General features: G+C 38.2%; 1 protein-coding gene across 1 annotated transcript; it reads right to left on the bottom strand.

Annotated features, from left to right (window-relative positions):
* Positions 1-16563: 16563 nt before the first annotated feature.
* On the bottom strand, positions 16564-20698 carry LOC104425230 (iridoid oxidase). Its single transcript, XM_010037863.3, has 3 exons — positions 20164-20698; positions 18202-18605; positions 16564-16936 (listed from the first exon to the last, which is right to left on the bottom strand). Exons 1-3 carry the CDS (start codon positions 20666-20668, stop codon positions 16595-16597), a joined length of 1251 nt encoding a protein of 416 aa, XP_010036165.2. The 5' UTR covers positions 20669-20698; the 3' UTR covers positions 16564-16594.
* Positions 20699-27520: the final 6822 nt, after the last annotated feature.

The following is a 27520-nucleotide window of genomic DNA, read 5'->3' as shown; positions in this document are numbered from 1 at the left end:
ATATATGTGAATATAGATTGTGATAATGATGATACCGTCGGAGGTGTGAGCCGACGATATCCCGGGAGTCGGGATGCCCAAAGGTTTGAATGAGTTGATGCCCTTTGGATGCCTGGTTGTATTATGAATACATGCCCAGAGGTTTTTCCCGGGAGTGTCAGGATGCCTGGTTGTATTATGATACATGCCTGGAGGGTGAGGGGTTGTATTATGATGCATGCCCAAAGGGTAGGGGTAACCATTTTCATAGCGAACCTCGGAGATTCCCCGTGATGCCAGGTGGGATGCGAGATGCCCGGAAGTGTGTGCTGGAGGCTCCTCATAACGCCAGGTTGGATGCGAGCAATAAATGTGGGATGCAAACACCGGTCCCTTGAAAGAAAAATGATAAAATCCATGTAAAAGAAAGAATTGAAATTGAATCATACATATGGATGTATGCATATGGCATGGGATGAACCTCATGGAAATGCAAGCATGAAGTGCATGGTGGTATATGCACGTTGCATGATGATATATGCATGGCTACTTGATGGTATATGTACAAATGCATTGTGATATATGCACATTGCATGGTGATATATGCTTGGCTGCTTGATGATATATGTACAAGTGCATGGTGGTATATGCACGTTGCATGGTGATATATGCTTGGCTGCTTGATGATATATGTACAAGTGCATGGTGGTATATGCACGTTGTATGGTGATATATGCATGGCTGTATGATGAGGTATGTTCAAATGCATGGATGGTATGTGTTTTATTCGTGATACCTTGATTGTTCTGTCGGACGCATCGTGTAGTTTGGTGGATCTTTATGGCTAAGTGGTTGTACTTGTCGCGACTCGATCTCGCCGCCCCTCTCGAAAAGTATCCAAGGTTGGGAAAGGTCAGGTTTAGGGATACTTGATCTTAAGATCGCGAGCTCTCCCAAGCTCGTACCCCGCGTGACAGTAGGTTTATTATGTGATCTAGGTATTTAACAACCTAAGAATATACAGGAGTCGCCACTAGCCTCAACTTTAGGGGTCGGCTAGAAACCCAATCGAGGGTCGGGAGTGTTCCATCGATTCCTACGCAAACTGATATCTAGGTTCGGGACTTGGGTTACGCTAATATTGCTATTAGCGCCCTTTCGGTACCTAAACAAAGTATGTTGTGTTTTTCCTAACATGTCCATGCGTTTTTTTTACATTTTTCAGATCATCAATTCCTAGACTAAGTGATCATGCGTGGCGGATTACTTTCATTCTATTCTATTTCTAAAAATGAAAAGAAAACAATCAATGAAATTGAAAGCACAAGACATGAAGTAAACAATCAAGAGAAATCAGAAACCTAATCATGCAATTCTAAAGTATATAAAAGAGAAAACAATCGAGAAAGAAAGGAAACCCGCAACTCGTCGGGCTTTATACAATGCATAAAACCCGAGACATATGTCGGGAAAATGAGCATTACATGATAACAAATCGGAGTGGAAATCGACCTTCACCATCTTCACGCCTTCTCCATCTTTGGGATCCTAATCTAAACCTAATCTAATAAACCTATAACTAGGTATATGCAAAGTGAAGGAACAAACAAACATATCAAAACATCAAAGAACAGGACATTATTAGTGTTCAAAAATGGTGACTAAAGTCATGAAGTCCTTACACCAAATTCTAAGTGAAATCTCAATATTTAGCATCATTATGTATTACACCTAAATCATCTATCTAACGATCACACACAAAGTATATAACATGACAAACATTCAAGCCACATGACCTTGGTCCTTAATCAACCCAAAACAATGAATGAACCAACTAAATATCACTTATTCCAAAACATGCACCATTGAATTCACTCAACATATGTATTAAAGGCAAATGGAGCAATCAATGTGTAACCCACATGGTACCTAAAACCGTTTTGTAGACAATTGATAAAGGATGTCATTCCATGAAGGAAGCACCTCAAGATTCCTAACGCATGAATTTCTAAAAATATTAAGAACATGAACAAGTCAATCAAGAATAGATCATAGTAGCATGTCACACCGTCATTCTACAACATATTGAAAACAATTTGGACAAATCTACTATCTCATCTTAAGACTAACAACAACTAGCCACAGAAAAGACAGCATTGCAGTTCAAGACAAATTCCAGATTTCAAAGCTCGATTTGAAAAAGGAAAGGCAGGCAAGTGATGACCAAATCGCACATATAATATCCTATGAATCCTTAGAAGGTCACGAACACAATTGAAATCATTTTCTAGCTCAAACGAAGACATTTAGCAAAGAGGTCAGATCAGTAACAGAAACAACCGCACGTACTTAACAACTTTCCAGTTTCTGAGTAGACTTCTTCCGGAGTAGACTTTTAAAGAAGATTTCATGTGGCTAATGATATCGGATCGTGGTGTATTATAGCTCGTTAGAAAGCTAATCAAACCATCTTCGACTTTCATGAAGACATCGAACACAGAAAACCACAACAATCAGCTCATATCAATTCATTTGCACAGAAGGTTAGATCAGCGAAAGAAACAGAAAATCAGCAAGTAATGCAGGTCACCGAGGAGCGGAACAAAGGCATAATGAGTTTCCAAATGTCTGCAATCACCGATGGAAACTTGAACAGCACTAATTTGATTTTAATCTAGAACATGCTGTTTTATTTACCTTTCTTTATCAAAACAGGACATAACAATACATGTTCGACGACAAACAAATAGGCATGAAGATCCATATGACTCTCCTCGACCATGGCAAAACTTATTTCATCAATGGTTCAATTTCAGACATGAATCAATTATATCTACCGATCAACGGTCAAAAGACATTCGAAAGCCAACTCGATCTAACTTGAGCATTTCATTATATATTGTAACAAAAAGCACGTGAATTTACAAAATCTCGGAAGAGATCAAGGTCCATCAAAAGTAGAACAGAGCAGCAAGGCAAACATACAATCATTTTTTGCAAGTTTTTATGTGAAGGACCTAATCCCAAACTCCTCACACAAAAAATTCGTACCAAATTCACAAGTATTCGAGGTTATAGAAACAAAGCATGCATTCTAGACCAAGACAAATTCCAACTTTCAATATCAGCAAATTCACACATGAACAGCAAACATCAATTGCACGTGATCTGCATTTAACTCACTAAAAGCACAGATAATCGCATTCTAGTAAAACTTTACAGAGGAAGTGCAGTAAGACACAAGCATTGCAACTTTAATGGGACATTGGAACGTAGGTAAACATAACGCAATAGGGATTAACTATATATGACTGAGCCAAAAGTCACAAAGCACAGCATGTAGATTGAAGATAAAGAGAGAAAATAAGCATAGGAAATCAGCCAATATGGATCACTAAACCCACATATTTTCATCATACTCCTAAGTATCTACTCTTTCTCATAAGCCAGATCTATCAAGACAACAGGAAGTAATTGAATGATAACCCATGTAAAGAAAAATACGCCTAAAAGAGAGATGAAGTCCAGCCTCCATTTAGTTTCAGGTTTAGGTATTTCTTTGACAAACTCAAACATCATTGCTGTTACTGGCCCTAACAAAAGCTGAACCAGATTCCCAGATCATCCAACATGCACCAAGGATATAAAATCCTTTCCTGATATAAAATCATTTGCTGCTGAGGAAATGTTTCTCCACTAAGGTGAACTTCAGGCACAACTCATACCGGTCTACCGACAACTACAAACTCATCAAAGGGCAAAATACCAGACATCAATCCAGATTGAAGTGTACCAATGAACTCACAACTTTCAGGCAAAGAACACATTCAATATTATGAACAAGGAATTCTAAAAAAGATGAACACAGCAGCAACAGAGGACCAATTTCTACTAAAATGAATCAACTTTCTTCTGGTGCATGTCTAGCTTGCGCAGCTTGATTTACACTGATGGAAACATAAAAACTAAAGGGGGAACGAGACCATAGCACCTTTTTAATATTTGTTACTAGGACAACTCTTCATTAGAAAGGACCCGTTGGAATTTGTTCTTGATTTGCCAGTTAAACCAGATGAAAAAACGCAGTAGACAAATAACGCTATCTGCAGCTTGCGAAGACTAACTGAGTAGGGTCAAACATTTGGTATGAGTATGATCGAATGGTTGCTTGCCACTGAGGAACGGTATGAACAGGTATAAATGGTTTTTTTTTTAGTCTTTTGAAAAGAGAAAAATATAGTAGTTATATTCAACAGAAGGTCAAGTTGAACAAAAGTCAAGTAAGCCACACTTGCAAATAACAGTGACAACTTGCTTTCTCACGTTTTCATCATAATCCAGCAGTCAATCGCATAAGGCATCAATTATTTGAGGAGATTAAGCTCTAGAAGGATTTCACAGCAGGAAGTTCTTGACATATTCAAGTACAGATATTCATACCTCAACAACTTTATCAGTCAGCCTCTTCAAGAACTCTGAAAAAAATTGTCTCTGCTTTGCTGCGTCTGTCTTCAGATGATTGAAGCTGTTCTTCGAGTAATGACTGATCCAAACTCCTTGTGAGATTTTGATTGAATCGGCGACTGCAATGAATGGCCGGCAATTTCAATGGGTGAATCGGCGAGAGGAAATACATGCTCAGTGTCAACAAAAGAAAACGGCAGGGGAGGGAGGATTGAGATGACTCTAGAAAAAAAAATTACTAGAGAAAACAAATCAATAATCTGAATGAAACTTGCCGAGATCTGAGAGGAAAAACCCTCGGAAATGACTCGATTAAGAGGGAAATCGTTGTTGAGCCTTCTCTGAAGGCGGTGCAGATCCGAGCCTCGCACTTCCAACTCTTCAATCGGCAATTGCTCTGTCTTCTAAGGTTTGAGGGAGTCCCGACGATAGATGATGAACAAGAAGATGATCGGAAGCCGCTGTCGTCGCCGCCGTCGATCAAGCTTCGGATCTCTATCCTCGGAGCTCGGAGCACGGAGTCAGAACCGAGGCGAGCAGGCGGTTAATAACGAACGAAGAGGTCGAATCAAGCTCCGCCGTTGCTGCCGTCGCTGCTACCGACGCCAACCAGTTTCGGAAACCGGATCCCCCGAGCAAACTCCTCACCGAATAGAGGAAACACCTCCAATCCCGCACCGACGGAGGAAAAACCCTAACCTTCGACGAGAACCACAGAGAGAGAGAGTCCCAGAAAGAGAGAATCCCCTCTGGAGAACCAGAGTTCGTGATCCAGAGCCCTCCCTTCAGAGAGAATCAGCGTCCCAGTATTTGAGAGAGCGAGAGAACGTGAGAGAGCGAGCCCCCCATGAGAGAGAATGTCATTCCCTTTTCTATTATTTTTTTTCTTTCTTTTATGTTTTTCTTTTTCTCTCATTTTTTTTCTTTTTGTTTCCTTCTTTTTTTCTTTTCTTTTTCTTGTTTCCATTCTTTTTCTCTTTTCTTTTCTGCTTCAACTCTTTATTTCTCTTTTTTTTTTCTTTTTAGCTCTTTATTTTTTTTTGCAAACAATGGATGATTAAAATGTCGACGGAAATTTCGGGTGTCGACAAGATCACCCCGTTGGGGACTAACATTTCAAACTAGATAAGATACCTCTGTTGTCACTACCACCGGTAGATGAATCAAGTGGTTGGATATGACCGCAAGGAGAATGATAGCAAAAAAAGGAACTTTTGGACGCCGACACTGAACGATGGACTTTGAGTATACGACTGTTGGAGGAGATGTCGGTCATCTTTTGAAGTATAGCCAAGTACAGAAGATTATGGAATTTTGATGTACCAATTAATGATGTCCATCTGGTTTAAGTAAATAAAAGTGTTCGGCTTTTATCTATAAATGTTTAGTTGGTGTGCATCGTTTTCTGAATATAGGGAATGGAGTTGTTGGATACACTTTCGTCATATTTCTGCGCAGGGACCTATGGAAAATATATATAAACCCCCAGGACTTATAGACTTATTATAACTCTTTGGTATCAGAGTGATATATTATCAAGTCAAGTAAAGGGTAAGTTGACTGTGGTGACCCTAACGATTCGGGGGCCGTCAAGGGGTGCCACATTAGGTGAGGTCACCCTTGTTAGCCTTGAGTAAGGCTTGTCCTAAGCAGATTTGACGAGGTTGAGCTTTGCTTGAAGTTGGCAAGGTTGTCCCTTGCTAGCCTTTAGGGAAGGTTGGCCTCATGATCTTTCGGCAAATCTCACCTGAGATTAGCCCTTGTGAAGACTGATGAGGTTGTGCCTTGCCCTCGCTAGATTGGGCAAAGTCGAGCCTCACATGAAGCTGTGACTTGTCGAATTTGGCAAGGTAGCAAAGTCCTCCCTTGCCAGATCTTGGCGAGGGTGACCATCATCGGTTGTAGCCTATGGTTGGTTAGTAGTCATCCTCAAGGCTCAAAGAACTAGCAGAGAAATAAAAGAAAAGAAAAAGTATTTAAAAATTTTAAAAATATTAAAAATTTTCCACATCTACGACAATTGCACCATGTAGGATGCCCGACATTTGTGTTAGTGATTTCTAATCAAAATTGATCATATGAGCTCAATTGGCAAAACGTGAAAATGTTTGGGACTAATTTTTATAATAAGAATATTTATAACTGAATTGGTAAAAGTATAATAAGTTTAAGAAATTTAGGGTAATTTTCCTAAGGTATTTGTGGAATAAAAACACCATTCTTAAGAAGTCTTCCTTGGATACATGACATCACGTCTTGTCATTTCCTAAATAACCAGTCATGAATATAACTAGTTACCATAATATTCTAAAAACCTTACACACTACGTTTTTTAGGTATCACCTTTAAAGGATGGAGCTTCCTTAGTGCTATTCCCGCCCGCTCTCTCATGTCGAGGGTCTCTGGAGTCAAACCATCACTGAGTTCCCAATCGAAATGGTAGAGCAACTTCGCAAGACCGAGATGAAGCACCCTATCCGCCAGCGAAAGTCCGACGCACATTCTTCTACCTGATCCGAATGGAATTAGGTCAAAGTTTTGACCTTTGTAGTCAATTTTAGATCCTAGAAACCTCTCTGGTTTGAATGTTAATGGGTTCTCCCAACCATCTGGGTCTCTTCTGATATTGCTAGTATAAACACCTAGAGGGGGGTGAATAGGCGCACAAACAATTTGTCCCAAATACGGAAGCAATTCTTAACAAAATGAAATACGATCAAGGTAGAGAGAGAGAAATTTGAACACAGGATTTATAGTGGTTCGGCTTATTCCAAGCCTACGTCCACTCTTCCGCACCGACAGCCCACCTACTGGATTTCACTATGATCAAAAGAGAAGTTACAAACAGCTTTGCCTTGATTCCACAAAGGTAGATGTTCTACCACACCTTCTCAAGGTCTCTCACAAATATAGACTCTCTTTGTATACAAGTATTCGCTCAAAGGAATTGTCTAAACAAAAGGAGCTTCGACTTTGGAATTCTTCTATCGCGCACACCTCGAACAATTAAGAACGTCTTCCTTATTTACTCCTTTATGCCATCATACCCGTTGGCACTTACCAAAGGAATTCCTCCAATCTACCCGTTGGACGGAATCAATTAGGAAGATTGTTCGAGCTATTAAAGGAACGTGTTGATAGCCCATCAATCCCGTTCGCCCATACAATCGGATCTCGGTTTCCATAAGTAGAACCTTCCAATAATATTTAGACAATCATCGAATCTTCATCATTGAATCAAACTTGATCAATCAAAGGATTCTCGATACGTCTTCTCCAAACCCACGAGATCTTCTCCAGATGATAAGGTTAAATCCCGAACAAAACATCCAGCTTCGGGATAACCTTTCTTCAACGGATTAGAGATCACAATGAGGATAGACTTTGAGTCTTGAGTCCGGCTGTCCGGAAGTTTTCAGACTTTAACTACCGTAGTCCGCAAACCTTCGTACTAGATCGATGGAAACGTTTTGTCAACTTCAAAACACTTCACGAGGATTTCTCCAACAATCTCCCCCTTTTTGATGGTGACAAAACCTTCCCGCAGATTTGGATAACTTTGACCCGCAAACATTTCTCAAACACATATGCATATCTTATAGAGATGAATGGCTAAAAGATTAACACTAGAATCTGCAACCACAGAAAATAGGTTAGTCTATATAATAAAACCATCCATAAGATATCAATACTTGTTAATAGAAGCAAATAAGTCCAAGTCTAGTTCAGTTCTCATCCGCACACAAAACAAAGTCAAAGTCTCCAAAAATGCAAAAACAACAACACAATCCAACAAATAGTTAAAAAATGATTGAAAGTTTTTGATCAAATCATGCATCTCTCCCCTTTTTGTCATCATTAAAAAGGATGAGATGAAGTCAAGATTGCTTGGGAACGCGGACAAGCTGGAAATCCTCCATAGATCGAACGATGCCTTCCACCTTTTTGAAGTCTTCCTTCACCGCACAACCTCCTCACTCTTGGCATTGGCCTGATTCTGAATAGAGAGGGCTTGCATCTTATCATTCAATGAACAGAAGAAGCTTGACTTTCATTCTTCAAACTTTGAACTTCGCATCCCAATGCATAAATTTGACCTCGCATTTCCATGAGAATATCCAAGATTCTGCGAAAATCTGCTCCATTATCGCCCGAGTACTTGCTTCGGCTCGATCGATGGAGTAAAAGCGACGATGGTGGATCAAAGATAATCTCGCAGGTTTGGCGATGAAGCTTCATGACCTTCCTCTGGAAATTGAGATGCATAAACATCTTCTCGGGTCTACAGGTGAGCAACTGACTCCTTCACTTGCATCAGGATATGAGGACGTCACTCCTTTCTCCTGATCTCCCCATGTTTCCATGCCTACAGGTGGAGAAGAGATTTCCTCAGGTTCTCCTTCTTCTCTTCTTTCTTCTTTAGGTCTTTCTTCCTCTACTTCTTGCTCTGTTTCTCTTTCTTCTTCTTCCTTCTCATCTGCTTCTCTTTCTTCTTCTTCCTTTTCCTCTGCTTCTTTCGTCTTTTGTTCCGATTCTTTCTGTGGAATAGGACGACTTAAATTCTTCAAAGCCATTGCAGAGATGGTGATGTCATCGTCATCATCTTCATCCTCAACGAGGAGAGCTCTTCTTCTCTTTGATGGAGCAGCCATGGGCTCCTTCCCTTTTCTCTTAGTAGTAGAAGAGAGTTGATGAGATTTGGCAGGAGTCTTCTCCTTGAATTTCTCCAATTCCTTGCTCAGTTCCTTCAGATGCATTTTGGTCACCATTTTCAATCCTACCACTATATGATCGCATGATCGAACACAAAAGATTTGCGGAGGCTAAATATTCAGATGTCTGAATAACTTCGTAACAAGGCTTGGGTAAGGGAGTTGACCTCTCGTCCTTCATCATCAGCTCTATACATGTGAAACATAACAAGATGAGGGAGAGAAAACTTCTTTCCACGAGGATGGCATACATCAACTTTGCCTCGAGCTTGAAATATCGTTTGGAAGTTGATTTCGGCCGAAGGCAATTAATCACAATCTTGTGAAGCAAGATGTTGAATGCATTCATCCTTGAGTAGGTGATCTTCTCATCCGTTCTCCCGTCCTTCACCGCTCAAGTGTGGCCCGAGCAATGGAAACTTTGATTGGTTGATATCTCGCCTCTCTCAACTTCTAACACATCTGCCAAAGATATTCATATCCACAACATAGTCTTGTTCTTTAACGCTGAAGGAGAATCTATTCGCATCTAAAAAGCTAAGATTTGAATAGAAATATGCAAATCAATTCAAAGATAAGCCTCGCTGAGTCGAGTAGAACTTTTCAAGTCAAGATAACTGAACTTTTCCCTCAAGTTCACTTTCACAAAGATCCAGAAAATCAAAGTCCACACTCCTAGGGTTCATTACCCCACGCTTCAAGAATTTCGAGTACGATCCTTTTGTTCCTTTGATCTGAACAAATCTCCCCTTTTTCCTTGAATTTCAGCCACAATACCCATTTTCGGTTGAAATAGACTGAACAGATTATCATCGTCATTCCCATCTACAGGATTCGGCCCCCAAATCCACGAGGATCACTTGGGATATTCGCAAGGGTTTCCTCACCACCCCTTTACGAGCGATTCCCAAACTTTCCATTTTTCGCGAAAGATATATTCGTTCCTATATCCTTTTCTTTAACAAAATCATCAACATAGTTCAAAGGAGTACGAATTCCTTTTAAGGCACGATATAGCTTGTAAATAAAAGTGGGCTTTTGAACTCTTACGGGGTCTGCATCCTCGACGATTTCTTCCTGATGCTGATGAACAATGCCTTGAGGATTAGATGGTGGAGAATGACGCTACTGAGAATGTTGTGGGCTTGGTTGCTGATCCGGAGTAACTTCATCTTCGAAGATCGAAGTGCGTAGGCCCCTCACTCATTCTCTCGTGGTCCCCCGCTTTGCGATTCTTGAGGACTTTCGTGAAGATGACATCTTTCTCGGTGTTTGAAAGATTCCTTGCTTGACTTTCCCGAAAAGATGACAACTTTTTGAAGATTTAGCGAAGAAGACAAATGGGAATGGAGGATCGATGCTTTCTAGGGTTTTTGAGAGAAAAGTGAATAGAAAAGTGAAGAGGAATCGATAAAGGCACAATCGGTTAAAAAGAAGAGTAAACAAATCGTCACAAAGGAAATAAAAATATGCCTTTTCAAAATAACTGTCTTTATCCGCAAAATAGCTATTTCAAAAATAACTTCCTTTTGAAAATGAATCGATGCAATATTTACGTTATTTAAATATAGCAACAATTTAAACACAGTCTGATGATCATACCTTTTCAAGATAAGATTGGAGAGAGAAAGACTTACAGTCTGAAGGTTGAGCCAAGACTGTAAATAAAGTCTTGTAAGCTCGAGTCCGAAAGTCTTTAGACTTTGATATCCTCATACCTCAAAATGTTGAGTCTGGACCGTATAGACTCAAATTGATTTTTCTCCAAAGGCTTTGTGAGTATATCAGCCAATTGATTATTTGAGTCAACAAATTGAATTGAAACATCTCCATTTTGAACATGATCTCTAATAAAGTGATGTCGAATCTCTATATGCTTTGCTCTTGAGTGAAGAATTGGATTTTTGGTGAGGTTGATAGCGCTGGTGTTGTCGCAATTAATCTCCGTGCATGAGTCTTCAATTTCAAAATCTCTTAGCTGTTGTTTTATCCATAGAATTTGCGAACAGCAACTTCCAAGAGCTACATACTCGCTTCGTTGTTGAAAGAGACACAAAGTGCTTTGTTTCCTTGAAAACCAAGATACTCGTTCCCCGCTTCCAAGCAACTAGCAAGTTCCCCGAAGTGCTCTTTCTATCAACTCGCAACCGCCGATCTCGCGTCTCAATATCCTGTAAGATTAAAGTCTCCCTTCTTAGGATACCAAAGATCGATGCTTGATGATGAAGCGACGTATTTAATGATGCGTTTCGCAAAGACCGAGATGAGATTCTCTAGGATCCGATTGAAACCTAGCAAAGATGCAAACACTCAACAAAATATCGGTCTAGAGGCAGTAAGATAAAGAAGTGATCCAATAATGCTCCCATAGCTTTTGATCAACTTTCTTCCTTCTTCATCTTTGTCTATCTTTAAAGAACTTGACATTGGTATGTCGGTCTTTTTGCACTTTTCCAGTCAAACCTTTTGACAAGATCATTAACATATTTTTCTTGATAAATAAAAGTTCCTTCCTTCAATTGTTTTACTTGAAGACCAAGAAAGAATGTTAACTCTCCCATCATACTCATTTCAAACTCATCCCGCATAGACTTTGAAAATTTCTTGCACGTACTTTCATTAGAGGATCCAAAAATAATATCATCCACATATATTTGAACAAGTAAGAAACTTTTTTTTTTTTCTTGATAAATAAAGTAGTATCTACTTTACCTTTGACAAAACCATTTTGTATTAGGAACTTACTTAATCTGTCGTACCAAGCCCGAGGTGCTTGCTTTAAACCATACAAAGCCTTTTTTCGCCAAGACCGAGTCCGGCTTCTTTGGGTCTTCAAACCCCGGTGGTTGTTCCACATAAACTTCCTCATGGATAAATCCATTTAGGAAGGCACTTTTGACGTCCATTTGGAATAACCTGAAATTCTTATAACAAGCAAACGCAAGTAATAGTCGAATAGCTTCTAACCTTGCCACTAGAGCGTAAGTCTCATCATAGTCTATTCCTTCTTCTTGCGTATATCCCTTGGCCACGAGTCTTGCTTTATTTCGTATGACTTTTCCTTTCTCGTTCATCTTGTTTCTGAACACCCATTTAGCTCCAATAACAGTTTTACCTTTTGGTTTGGATGTCAATTCCCATACATCATTTATGCTGAACTGTCTCGAGCTCTTCTTGCATAGCTTCAATCCAGCTTTTATCGATAAAGCTTCTTCTATGCTCTTTGGTTCAATTTCGAAACGAGTGCCACAAAGACTAGACTCTTCTCGCCTTTTGGATCTGGTGCGAATTCCTTCATTAATTTCGCCAATTATAAGATCTTTGGGATGACCGGACTTATGCTTCCAGCTTACTTGTTGATTTGTCTGGTTGATGATCTCTTTCTTTATTTGGATCTTCACTAACAACCCGATGCTGGTTTTCCGTAGTCCGAGATGCTTCTTGAGTTGTAGACTTTGGAGGGTCTCGGAGCAGTTTCGTACTCTTCTTGATGAGTCTCGACTTGATTCATCTTGCGTTGAGTCTTGAAATTTGACATTCATTGACTCCTCTACGATCGACTCTTCTTGTTATAGACTCGTAAGCTTTGCTTGATGTAGAATATCCAAGGAAGATACCTTCATCCGATCTTTCTTCAAACTTACCAACTCGATCTTTTGCATTTTTCAATATAAAACATTTACAACCAAATACATGAAAGTATGAAACAATAGGCTTCTTTTCTTTGAATAACTCATAAGGGGTTTTCTGAAGAATAGATCTTAAGAAGACTCTATTGATGATATAGCATGCTGTTGAAACAAATTTTAGCCCAAAATCGAGAAGAAATTTTACTTTCAATTAAAAGAGTTCTAGCCATTTCTTGAAGAGATATGTTCTTTCTTTCCACAACTCCATTTTGCTGAGGAGTATATGGAGAGGAGAACACATGCTTAAAGCTAGATTCATCACGAATTTTGTAAAATCTTGATTTTCAAATTTACCTCCATGATCTGTTCTTATACTAGAGATAACACATACTTTTTCATTTTGAATCTTTTTAGCAAATTTTTCAAAATACGAAAAGGTTTCGACTTACTTGCAAGGAAATATACCCAAGTAAAACGGAGTAATCATCAACAATTACTAGGCAATACTTCTTACCCCCAATACTCGAGTTCCGGTTGGTCCGAAGAGATCCATATGCAGCAATCGTAGTACATGATTAGTAGAGACATGATTTATTGGCTTAAAAGAATTTCTTACCTGCTTTCCCAGAATACATGGAGTGCATGAATCAGCCTTTTGGTATGGCAATTTGGGTAGACCTCGAACAAGCTGTTTTGATGAGATTTTGGCTAATTGCTTCATGTTGACATGACCAAGCTTTTTGTGCCATAAGCTTGCTTCGTCTTGAATTGAGATAAGGCATTGTGATTCATTTGGTTTCACATCTAGAAGATAGATATTTTCATGTCTTCGACCCATGAAAGACTGAGTAGAGTCTTTACCGATTCCGTAACATGTTCCTTCTTGAAAGAAGATCTTGAAACCAAAAGATCACACAATTGACTAATGCTGAGAAGATTGTAATTGAGTCCTTCCACTAAGGAAACATTACTTATTGTGAGAGTTCCAATTTTCACGGTTCCAAATCCCACAATACTTCCTTTGTTGTTTCCTCCAAATGAAACTTTTCCACCATTTACTTGAGCAAGCTTTATAAAGCAATTTGAGCCTCTTGTCATGTGTCTTGAGCATCCGCTGTCAAGATACCACTTTACCTATTTCTTGACGGAGACCTGCATTTAAAATAAAGTCTCAAGCTTTCTTTGGTACCCAAATTTTCTTGGGTCCTTTGGTGTTAGTAAGATAAACAAGATTAGCCCATACTTTCTTAACAGGTTTCCATACCATAGGACACTCTTTTTCAAAGTGATTCGGACTGTTGCACTTAGAACATCTGAGAGCATTTCTACCTACATGTTTTACAAAAACTTTCTTGAAGTGATTTTTGTAAACCTCACTCGAAAGTCTTTTCTTAATTCTTTCTTTTACTTTGGGAAAATCAATCAAGGGAATTGTTTCTTCACATACCTAGACCAGACTTATTGAAGTAAGGTCTTTGTGCCGAAAGAATTTTCTCAAGTTTTTCAGACCCTATAGAAAATTTCTTTGATATATTTGATAAGTCTGTTTTTAAAAAGCATTTTCTTTTAAAAGATTTTCTTCATTTCCTTTAAGATTGGAAACATACAAGTCTAGACTTTTAACTCTTTCGCTAAAACATTTTCCTTTTGTTTTAGAGCTGAGTTTTCTTTTTTTCAGTTTGGAAATTCTTTTTAGAGAAGTCTTAAGACTAAAGCATAGTTCATCAATATATTTAGAAACTTTGACAGGAATTTTAAAATTACTTGCCTCAAATTCACTGTCTGAGTCTGATCCTGAGTCTGATCCAGTCCGAGTCCGATTGTGCCATCGACATAGATTGGCATATTCATTATCACTTTCTTCACACTCGCATCACTCCGTGTTTCAGCTTTGAGAGCTTTTCAAAAATTTTCAGCTTTTCCTCTCTTCTTCTTCGAAAAGGACAGCTTGGGTCCGATGTGTCCCTTTTCTTGCATTCAAAGCAGACTACATCTTTATTTGGTTCCTCATCATCAACGTACTTGGTCTCGCTGTCTTTGAAAGCTTTGTTCCTTTGAGTTGAACCTTCTTCCTTTTCTATTTAGTTTTCTTAATCTTCTTATTATGAGAGCAAGCTCCTCATCGTCCATATCATCTTCGTAATCAGTATCATCGTAATCATCATTTGATTTTAATGCAATGGATTTCTTACCTTTTGGATCTTCATCTTCATTGATCCTTTCCACTTCATAGGACTCAAGAGTTCAAATCAGCTCGTCACGATAGTGGCATAATTCTCTCGCGTCTCTCTTATCGAAGTCTTTATGTGATTCCAATCCTCGGAGAGTCCACGCAGTAGCTTGTTTACCTTCATGGGATCGAAGTTGGTTGACCTTGATTTTCAAGACCATTCACAATATCTATAAAACGACTAAACATGTCGATATTGATTCTCCCGGTTTCATTCTCAAGGCTTCGTATTGACCGAGAAGAATGTTGATTCTTGTTTCCTTCACTCGATCTGTTCCTTCATAGGTGATATGCAATCTCGTCCCAAACTTCTTTTGCTGTACCACAAGAAGATATTCTATTATATTCAGTTGGTGATAAAGCACAACATAAGGAGTAAATTGCTTTTGCATCGAGTGTTTGTCTCTTGATTATTTCTTCCCGAGACATTCCGCTGGTTTCTTCAGCTTTCTTTTCCTCTTTCGTAGACCGATGCAAAGTGGTAGGAGTAATTCCTTTTCTACAACGTCCCATTCCGTGAGGATCCTTTGATCGTAGGAAAGCTTTCATCTTGTTCTTCCGTATGTTGTAATCATTTCCATCAAAGTAGGGTGGTCTAGTATTGCTTTGCCCTTCCATCAGCCCTGGTGCTAGCATACTAGCCATGGATCTTTTACTATGAAGTAAAACACTTCAAATAAAGTAAGTACACAGGCTCTGATACCAATTGATATTGCTAGTATAAATACCTAAGGGGGGTGAATAGGCGCACAAACAATTTGTCCCAAATACGGAAGCAATTCTTAACAAAATGAAATACGATCGAGGTAGAGATAGAAATTTGAACACAGGATTTATAGTGGTTCGGCTTATTCCAAGCCTACGTCCACTCTTCCGCACCGACAGCCCCACCGGCTGGATTTCACTATGATCAAAAGAGAAGTTACAGCACAGCCTTGCCTTGATTCCACAAAGTGTAGATGTTCTACCACACCTTCTCAAGGTCTCTCACAAATATAGACTCTCTTTTGTATACAAGTATTCGCTCAAAGGAATTATCTAAACAAAATAGGAGCTTCAAACTTTGGAATTCTTCTATCGCGCACACCTCGAACAACTAAGAACGTCTTCCTTATATACTCCTTTAAGCCATCATACCCGTTGGCACTTACCAAAGGAATTCCTCCAATCTACCCGTTGGACGGAATCAATTAGGAAGATTGTTCGAGCTATTAAAGGAACATGTTGATAGCCCATCAATCATGTTCGTCCATACAATCAGGATCTCGGTTTCCATAAGTAGAACCTTCCAATAATATTTAGACAATCATTGAATCTTCAATCATTGAATCAAACTTGATCAATCAAAGGATTCTGATACGTCTTCTCCAGCCACGAGATATTCTCCAGATGATAAGGTTAAATCCTGAACAAAACATCCAGTTGGATAACATCCATTCTGGATAACCTTTCTTCAACGGATTAGAGACTCACAATGAGGATAGACTTTGAGTCTTGAGTCTCGGCTGTCCGGAAGTCTTCGACTTTAACTAACGAGTCTCGCACCTTCAGACTAGACTGATAGAAACGTTTTGTCAACTTCAAAACACTTCACGAGGATTTCTCCAACATCTTCCAATGCCCCATACATTCACGAAAACCTGGGTATCTTTGGGTATATCAAATCCCATGAAATTGGTTTCTTTTATAGCATTTCGTGGGATAAGCAAAGGTAATGGTGGATGCAATCTCAGGGTTTCCTTCACCACAGCTTGCAAAAACGGCATTTTTTCCGTGTCACTTTCTTCGAGTTTTCTGTTCAACCCCACAATCTGGTTAATCTCATCTTTGGCCTTTTTCATTGACACGGGTTGGTGGAGTAGCTCCGCCATTGCCCACTCGATGGTGCTGCTTGTAGTCTCTGATCCAGCGAAAAACATTTCCTGCACCATGAATTAGACACATTTAGTACAAGATCATTTCTTGCTAGGGTTACCACCAATGCTGATTCTTTTGCTATAATTAAGATAATCAGTTTCGCTCGAAAATCACTCCCTCAAATCGTGGGCTTAACAGTAAAAATCATCATGCTTCACCTGATACAATCCTTATCAAACATAGCAGCTCCTATGCTTCAAATTGACAGACAATTGCGCATAAAGAAAGGAACAAGAATTTGATGATTGGATCCTAAAATTGACGAAATGAATCCACTAATGACAACAGGAATATTTATAAAAGGGCAAGAGCAGGTGTTTGATTGGAAAAAATGAAATAAACAACTGGAATGGCAAGAATTAAGTTGCTGAGAAATAACTGAAAATGAATGGCAAGAAAGTGAAGTGTGTTCTTTTTATGTGTGTGCGTCTTTTTCCCTTAAGATGTGCTCTTTTTGTAGTCTCGGCTACAACGATTGCTTCACTTCAACTGCCGGTCAACAACTTTAAAAATTGTTCCGTCCTAGAAGTTTGGCTACAATAACTGTTCGCGCTAGTTTTATCCTTGCAGTCGGTTTGATTCGACCAAATTTTGTGAGCCAATGTCAATACTTCTTGACTCGACCGACATTAACTTGACTTTCATTTATAAGTCCATGGACAAAAACTGTTCATGCCTTGTCAACTTAATCTTATTGGCTTCTTATACTCAATGCTGGTGTTTGAACATCGATTATATTTAGTCAATATCATATCATACATTTGATCAACATACCATTCACTCATCCATTGTGGATACCCAACATGTTCTATTAATTAGTGAAATTGACATCAACTTAACTTAACAAATCATTCAATGTGTCTTTCTAGCACTAGATTTATTTTTTATTTTTGTAAAGAAAATAACCATAAATCATTCTTGTGATTTGTAGAACATTCTTAGCTAGTTATTACAAAATGAGCACAGATTGGCTAAATCAGGAAAGAATGGAAACATCTTTATAATAGTAGTAGCTTTTTGTTATGCAACGTTCTCTACAAACTTAAAGTGTAAAATGTTTTCATAGATAGTTGATTGGAAAAGGCTAGTTATTATAAAATCTAGTGCTAGAATGTTCTACGAAAACACAAGTTTGTAGAGAATGACGCGTGATATGACCTGCTTGTTAATTGTCAATTAAGTTTACCACCCCACTTTACAAACCGAACTGGACCTAATATCCTTAAGATGTTAATCATTTCTTTTTTGCCAAGAGTGGAAGAGAGGATACCAGAATTATTATGATGATGTTCTGGGAAGAGATTTTGCGAGGGCCTTCTTTTCCATTGCCCTCATAATCCAATACCGCATCCAAGAAGTCATTTGTCGTTCTCATCTCTCCCCTTTGCTTTCGCTCCTCCAACCTCTCTTTTACAAAACCTTCAGCAATCTTCATGGCTCGACCCATGTCCTTCGCCATGCTTGCCTTGATCCCCTGTGGGTCCAACCATTTCAACCACAGCAGGAAGTCGGCTACGTTGGGCTTGCCAGCCCATTCCATGAACCGGTTCATGGCATCAAAGAACTCAGGCCCGTCCTTCGATTTTGGGTCCAAAAGATCCCGTGAGAGCACCAAATTACCCACCACATTAAATGCCATGAGAAAGAGGAAGTGGGATAAGTCGATTCCTTGTTCTGCATAAAAATTAGAAATTTTTAACGATTAATTATAATTAGAGAATGTATAGCAGAACGTAATGAATTAGAAATGAAAAAAAAAAAATTATTGCACCAAGTTATACAACTAGTTTAAGGAGGATGGAGGAATCAACCTCCAAGCTGCAACTTTCAAGACAAAAGTTGGATTTTTCAAGCTCAAGTCGAACTTAATAAAGTTCTTGATAAGCTTGTTTTCGAATATTTTTCACTAATAAAAACTAAATTAGCATCTGAACTCTTAAAAACTCCAACTTGGCTTGCACAAATAAAATAAAGTGGAAAGTTTACTTTTGCATTCTCTTGCATAGTAATGGGGATATACTTGATCAATGCATCAGAAGATATATAAAACCCAACTACTTGATCATGCTCGAGTTTGACACAATTCAATGGTAAAGCTACTCGAGCTTGGCATAATTCAACAGTAGAGCCACTCTAGTTCGACTCAAACTCGAGAAGAATGAAAGCAAGTTTGACTAAATAGCACTTTAAACACCAATAGCTCTTGGGCAACTTGAATTATTTACACTGGTATCTATTTTATTGAATTCGTCAATTATAGTAACAAAACAAAGGGATAAAAGTACCAGCAGTCCCTAAACTTTTGTAAAAAGTTTTAATTAGGTTCCTAAATTTGTTGTGCAATTAGATCCTCGAGCCGTATAACTTCTTCTTTGATTTAGTCCTTCCATTAAAGAAGTATATATAAATGTTGACATGGCGGTTAGGTCCTCATTGAAAGCCAACATGGTGTCTTAAGTGACTTCTTAAAAAACTTAAAAATAGAATGACATAGAAAAATTGAATAACTAGGGGTCGAGGTAAGTTGTCGCCCGGGGTCATGCAATAAATTGAGGCAACGCTTGGGTTGGTGAATGTTTACTTGGATTTAGATTTCTTTATTTTTATAATCTTTCTTACCCATCTTAGCACTAAGTAAAAAAGAATTCATGTCTCCCTAATTAGTTAGTCTAGTCAGTGCTAACATATGGTGGGGATGCAATATTCATCGTAACCAATGCATTCGCATATTTAAGAGGAGGGCTAACTCAAATTAAAAGATGTATAATTTAAGAACTCAATAGTAGAAAAAAGAAAAAAAAAAGATTCTGGAACTTAATTGTACATTTTGCAAAAAAGAAAGACCGCCGGTTCCTTCATCCGTAAAAAGCAGGCCCAATGTTTTCTTAGGTAGATCTAGTTGCAGGTTGCGTTCTTTATTGAAGTACGATTCTTTTGACAGCGTGCATCGTTAACTCCTAATGGTGCAGAAGTCCCAACATATCTTAACCGTTGATTTTACATATATTAATAATTGAGAAGAACTTGTGACACTAGTGGGATTGTGCAGGGTATAAGCCTTCATCCTCTTTTCATATTTTGTAAGGAGCTTAAACGTTCCTTTCTCTCTCTCTCTCTCTCTCTGTTGATTTTTTTTTTTTTTCCTTTGAAGAAGAAAACTATTATTTCGGCAATTCAAGGTTACAAATGCAACGCAAACGTCCAAAGTAACACGAAGCACGTAAGAAATAACCTGTTGTTACTTGTTTAACCGCCATTTCTTCCTCTAAATACACGATCACGTTGTCGACGCACTTCTGCCTGAGATGGACCGTCTCGTTGACGCGCTTCGTCACGAGGAACTCAACAGAGCAGAGACGCCTGAGAACGCGCCAGTAGCCACCGTAACGACCCACAGCGAGCGAGCCTTGGTCATAATTGAGAGCTGTCAATGCATGGGGACACTTGCGGTCTGCGAACGCGAAGTCATGGCCCTTGAAGAACTCTGTGGCGGCCTGAGCTGATTGGATCACCATGGTGTTCACGGAACCGAGCTTCAACCACGTCACAGGCCCGTGCTTGGCTCGGAAGTTGTGGAGGTTCTGGTGCGGCGTGGTCCCGAGGTCGAGGATATTGCCGATCACGGGCCATGCGGGGGGCTGAGGGGGAAGCTTGGTGCGCTTCCGGATAAGAAGGAAAAATAGAAGTGCCGGGAGGAGGAGGCCGAGCCAAAAGAGCCAAGTAGGGCAGTACTCCATTGGCTAAGCTTTGAGCTATTGCTCACCTTGCACTTATGCGATTATTGCGTGGAAAAAATGATATAATATATCCTGTTCACAAGAAAGCAACCCAAAACAATAAAGAAAAAACAGGAGATGCTATTATTTGCCATCCACAAAATAAAAAGGAGAAAACATTAATATATCTTTCGGCTATGAATAGGAGCAAACATGCTGATCACGTGGAGTCTGGTGATCCATCCATTTCATCGAATTAGGTTAAATTCGATTCTTATTTCATTGGAATAATTTCATTTTTGGTCAAACAACTTACATGAATTATGCAATCAAATCCGTAACTCTTAATTTGTGCATTTAAGTCCTACAACTTTACTCCAGTACTCAATATAATCCTCTGGTTTCCACAAAATTATGATGCCTTGTTCTTCATTGGGTTTCATGGATTGGTTTATCAACTAATTTGTCCTATCAAAATCGGATAATTATGCATTTACTTTTGTTTGGACTGTATAATAGATGTTCAATATCTTTTACCCTAGGAGATTGCTAAGAGGGAGCCCAAGTCTAAGTCTATCAAAATATCTAATTGAACCTATCTTCACTCAAAAGCTTAAAGTAATGAGTTATTGGCTAACTAGATATATTAATTACTTCACACTGCACCAATTCTCCACTGTGGGACTTCCCAAACGCAACTTATATATGTATCTCAACAATCTCCCCATCACATGTAAGCTTAATGTTAGGTTTGTTCCCCCTTAATTTAGGTATCTTTCTACATTAACTTATCTCAACTAGAATCTTCAACATTCACCTTCATCCATCCTTCGTACATGTTCTTTTTCATTGGACTGAACCATGAAAACTACCATGAAATTGCGTTGCAACACCACAACACACACTACCCAGAAACTGTGTTGGTCACTAGATTCCTTTCCTTAAGATAATTCACATGTATATCTCAACAATCTCCCCATCACATTTGATGTCAATGTTAGGTTTGTTCCCCTTAATTTAGGTATCTTTCTATATTGACTAATCTTAACTTGAATACACATTGCCTAGAAATTGGGTTGGTCACTAGATTCCTTTTATCGAGATATCTAGAATAGATTGGGGCCGCCAATCTACTATTGGCTCTAACACCAATGTTTGGTAGTCTTGGGCTTCTCTCACCTCAAACATTTACTCAAAGGGTGAAACTTTCCTTCATACTTATAAACTAACCACCAGACAATTCCATAATCGATGTCGGATAACTCCAACAACTTTTGCCTTAGTAAGATGGCTTGTCTTTTTCGAAAACATCATATATATAAGTCCAATCATCAATTTGATCAAAATTTCCAATCTTCACTATTTAAAGGACTTTTTTATGCTAACACGTGAATTTCACTGATGAATTTATCATACATTTGCATCTCATAAATTTGACCCACGATAAAAACAAAACAATCAGTTTATACAACATTGCATTCATTTTTCTCGTAGCATTCCTTTTGCACATATAAACCAGAGACATGATCGTTCATTAATAGTTAGGTTTCAATTCACATAGGTCATCCGTGCATATGATGAATATTAGGAATCTCCTACACTCTTCGACTAGGGACAATGTAGTATGAGAATCTGGGGCCCCACGGCTAAAATTATGATCACTTGAAAGAGCTTTAACAGCACCAATTCACACTTGGACTCAATTTTCTTCCTAGTAATTTATACCCAACTTCTCTTGATTAATTGTAGACCCAAACAAGCTCAAAACAATTGCAAGATAAGTACCACAACGATTTTGACAACAACAAAAAAAAAAAAAGTATCACGACGAGTGTCTTTACGTCTATTTTCAAACAATATATGGCTCACATGCTAGTTCCAAGAATAGTTCCTAAATTTGCATTTTTTCAAGGAATGCTGGATGATCTTGCACAAGGATGCCTGGACAAAAAAATAATGATGTCAAGCCTTCAAAACTAAACTTTTCAATATCCGTTTGGTCTAAAACTTTTACACAAGCTTCGTCGGCTTGTTGACTAACTCCCCTCGACATTTTAGTGCAATCGGATAAATGAGGAGTGTGTATTCATCGTTTCCATGCGATTGCTCGGTCAACTCGTGTCTAATCCAACAAGCTCACTTTTCCTTCTTTAATTTAGTTGCCACTCTCTAATTGCCAATTGTCATGACCATCTTAGAGGTACCATGGTTACTCATTAAAAAGATGGTACCATTGTCTAATGCGGGCTCTCTCAAACCCCCGACAATCACAACTTTGGGGTTTTAATTACATTATTTAGACATCCAATTCAATTCATTTAAGAATTGCCATTAGTCTGCTTTGGTTGATTAAAAACTCAAGTAAAATGTGAGAGAACACTTTACTTTTATGAACTAGAGATTTCATGGATAGGGAACTTGATTATGCTAGATAAATCTATCTCCCTTTGGCATCTTCACTTTATTTCACAAAATGTTTTGCAAGTAGCCTTGATTGATTTGGTCTTAAACCACTAACATGCGATGGATGATCATACAGTTATGGAAGCAAGAAAGTAACACTATCAAATTGCTAAATAAAATGCTTGAGCAGACAGAAAAACCTTGATGGGAATGATCTCTTCGTTTTTGTTTTTTCTTGTTCGTTTTCTCTTTAACGTTAATCACCTTTTTGCACTCTTGAAACCCAATTCAGAGCATGCAGAACTTCATATTTTTCGTTACCGGCTGGGAATGAATATAGAAATTTCTCCAATTGTGCCGCCTACTTGGGCATGATCAAGAATTTGAGGAACTTTCAAGGACTTCCAACTCAATACAAAAACCCATTCTCCAGTTTGCTTATTCAGAGAATGATGTAAGCGAAACAAGGTAGTTTTGTTTCTCCACATCTTCATAATTGTTTCACTCTGACCTTCATTTTTCTCCCTTTGTGGTGTGGTTCTTGACGGGATAGTTTCAAATTCACTTTATTTTATCTTAAGTAAGTTAAGAAGAATATCTGTAGCGTTCAGGGTAAATGAACTAGAATGCCCCCCGTTATTGCGATATATGTACTCTTCGCAGGTGATAAGTCGAATGAGATGTGCCACAGTCGTGTTAGGGGCTGTGCTTGGAATGCGGTTGACTTGTGTCCTCCCCGGATTGTCCATTAAATCCAATGATTGGACTTTCAGTGCTCGGAGTAGATTAGCCCATAAGACTTGTTCTTCGTTTGCATGTTTCCCGCAAGTAAATATCTCAAATCGGAATACCTGTAATTTGCGGCAAAAAAGGCTTCTCTTTCTTCTCAAAAAAAGAAAAAAGAAAAAAAAAAAGATGTCCCTTTCATGAAAAGGAGTGACATGCATAAAATGTCTAAATGTTAGGAGTTTGCAAAATGTGCAAGTTTTGTTATTGCCTAGTATGGGGAGAGATTATTCATTTACTTAGAGAATAGGAGAAGCTAAAGAAAGAAATAAACTATCTAGAAGCATATTATTCATAGGAAGCAAATAAATCTGAGAGATTAGCAAGGAGAGTGAACTTCCCTATCCAAATTGCAATGTTTTAGTAAAATAATAGTACTAATGTCTCGTGACAATATGAAGAATAGTTTCAAGCCAAGAGCAATGACATTTGCATCAGAATGCTAACAAATCGATCATATTACCTATGCATATAGAACTTTCTATATTCACTGAAAGAGTAGCTACATGTAATGCATGAGTGCATATTGTGTGTGACGCGCGCATGCACACATCTAGTTACTAACTAATCGCACATCACGGTGCCCGAATTAATGCTAGCTAATATTCACTGGTTTTATAACCTAAGTTGTGATTCCAAACTTGTCATACCCAAAATTCATCCCAAGAATTTAGATAATGATTCCCCATTATTTGGAAAAAATAAAAATAAAGAACGAAGCCTTCCACGAGCAGCAGTAAGCATATATATTGACTAAGCAAATTATTTCATTGAATGATAATTATAACAACACCATTGTATCATGAAGTAACCAAAAACTAGAAACGCATTAACCCTCTTCAGATCGCTCTCCACTTGTGTCAAGAATAAAAGTTGAGAATCAGCGCAATGTTTGAAAATTTTGGAGAATAGTTTTCGAAACAGTTTCCAAATAAGCCTGAAGAAAAGAATAGATGAAAATGGCCATATTCTTCTTAAAAGATTGATATGTGGGGACAGTGATTTAATTAGAAAATGATGCACCAATAATTATACCCATTTTAAATAGATTCAATTATGATTTTTTACATTTGATTGGTATTGCATATATCACGTGGTTAGGACTTTCCAAGGAGGAGGCTATTTTTATGGGAAAAAAGTGAACATAGGGAACTTAGTCCTATCCTTCTAATTTATTACTGTTAATTTTTTATTTTTTTTGTTAATTTAATCTTCAAAATAAACATGGATTTCAATTCAACGCCAGCCTTTTCATTGCCTTTACGACTTGCAAGCACGTTAAACGAGTAAACTCTTGAAGCACAAAATATCTTAGACAAACCAAATCGGTGCGTCCTATATGCATTATTGATATAGGCTTGCGTGGATGATGAGAATCCTACCTTCAACAACTCGACTCCATCGAAGAAGTTAAAAATTAGGTCACATAAACTTATTATACTTACCTGCAGTCTCTGGCCTTGGAATGACTCGACTAATATATTATGAGAGAGAGATGGCATCTGTCATCGTTAGCATTGCTAGAGCTATGGCTCCACAAGCACTAGAAAAAGTTGGAAATTTAGAGGGCATCAAGCATGAGATCGGGGTGCTCAGGGACACATGTATAACAAGTTTATGTGACCTAATTTTGGCTTGAGAAACTGAAAGATGCTTTTATGATGCACATAGCGTACTTGATGAATTCAAATTAGAAGCTCTTGGGACAAGAACTAAGGGAGGCACAGTGTGTTGTAATTATTATTGTAATCATAGGTTTTAATGGCTCAACGTTAATGAAACGTCTCTTCAATTCACGCCTTTTTCAATTCACATGCAACCAGTTTGTCTCTTTGGATCATGCCCTAATTGTTGCAATTATGGGTTAATGACTCTTTGTTCTCCTGTAGTTTCTGATCTAATAATGTTGTTATTAAGGGTTAATGGCTCAACTAATGTGAGCATAATCAGTGTGACTCTTGAGTTCATGTCCTTTCAGTTTTCTACAGCTAGTTCCCTTGTCTATAAATAGACACGTTTCTTAATTCAAAATAACAACAAAAAATCCTCAAAGTATTCCTCTAGTTTCTTGGTAGTTTCTTTAAGTGTGCTGATTTAAAGAAGTGTTCGATAAAATCTTGTTCATATAGTGCTTATACAAACGGGTTTGAGGTGTTGTATTTTGATAGGCATAGTTCGCGAAACTAATTGGTTGACATGAACTAATAGCCTTAAGGAGATTTGATTAGCTGTGCCTCACCTCTTGTTTATTTTGATATTGCTTTCTTAAAATTATTATTATTTTCTCCAATACGTATTAATATTTCCCACAATCTTAAGGCGATTATCTTTTACTGTTTTTGTTGGGTTTATCAAAAAATCGAGATGACTAATAACAATCAAGTACCCAATAATGTTGGAATGTTTGTGAGGACGTTCATATGGTTGTTTCAATGAGGGAGGTTCAAACCTCATGGTCTAGTGTTGTGACAACAAATACTGCAAACTTTCAGGCCGAAACCATCTATGGTGGTACCAGTAGAAGTCGCTTGACCGATACACTAGGGACTATTTTTCAAAAAAGTACATATCTAATGGTGTATGGTTCAATTTCTGGAGAGATGGTTTAACAAGCTTTGCCTAATATGATGATACCTTCTCCAATAACACCGAATGAGAAACCGTGTGAGTTAACTAGTGTGGGCTTTAAGCAACGGTAATAGAAGATGTTCTTTTATTGACCACACTGAATTTAGTCAAGTACTCATTAGAGGTGTGCTCAATAATTAGTCCAGATGAGCAAAAGATGTCACTACGCTTGGGGAGCTGGAGCCTTGGAAGCACAAGGATTTCCTATGCTGAAACTATATCCTTAACTATCTAGCAAATTCCTTGTATCATGGGAATCCTTAGAAAAGAAATACAAAACTGAGAAATTTGTGGTAGCCAAATTCTTGAACTCAAGATAGTGGATTCTAAATCTATCATGAACTAGGTCCATGAAGTGCAAATGATTTTGAACATCTTTGTTGAGGAAATGTTTTTAGTGAATCATTCCAAATGGCGTTTATTATTGAGCTAAGTCTAAGCTTGCAAATGATTTAAGATGATGGACATAAATGGAACCGTGATTTTTAACTGATTTTCTTTGTTTTGGTCAAGTATATTTTGTTGATGCATTCATTTTACATGTAGTCGATCGGTCCTAGCAAGAATTTAATTAAGTAGCCGCCACGGAAAAGTACAAGGTGAACTTACTAAAGTAAATTAATTGGTCAGAAGTTCAAAGGGGTATTCGAGGGGTGCCCAAATATATATGCTTTTGGATTATATACGGATGAATCATGATAATGAATCAAGACGTATCTACAGCCTTCTTCAGCAAATTTGCAATCTTGTGTTTATTTTAGAATAATTTGCAATAGTGACAAAACATGTGAACCAACACCGACTGGGTCCTACTGCAGAGTCCACGTGATCAATTGTCCATATGGATTTGACAAGATCCGACAAGATCATACAGTATCTTCCTGTTACTTTTCTTTTATATTGCTCTCTTTGATCGCTCCACCATCACCCACTAGAAACCGCTTATAGTATATGATTCGGGAATCTATTGTACAGTCTTGCGTCTAGTGAATCCGGTTCATCGCAAATGTCCATTTTGTGGACTCTAAGTGTGGAGCCAAATGTAGAGTAATTTTC

The sequence above is a fragment of the Eucalyptus grandis genome, chromosome 2 (genome assembly GCF_016545825.1).
Source record: "Eucalyptus grandis isolate ANBG69807.140 chromosome 2, ASM1654582v1, whole genome shotgun sequence".
In the NCBI taxonomy this organism is placed as follows: Eukaryota; Viridiplantae; Streptophyta; class Magnoliopsida; order Myrtales; family Myrtaceae; genus Eucalyptus; species Eucalyptus grandis.
The sequence above is the reverse complement of the archived record's forward strand: the minus strand, read 5'-3'. Positions and strand labels throughout refer to the sequence as shown.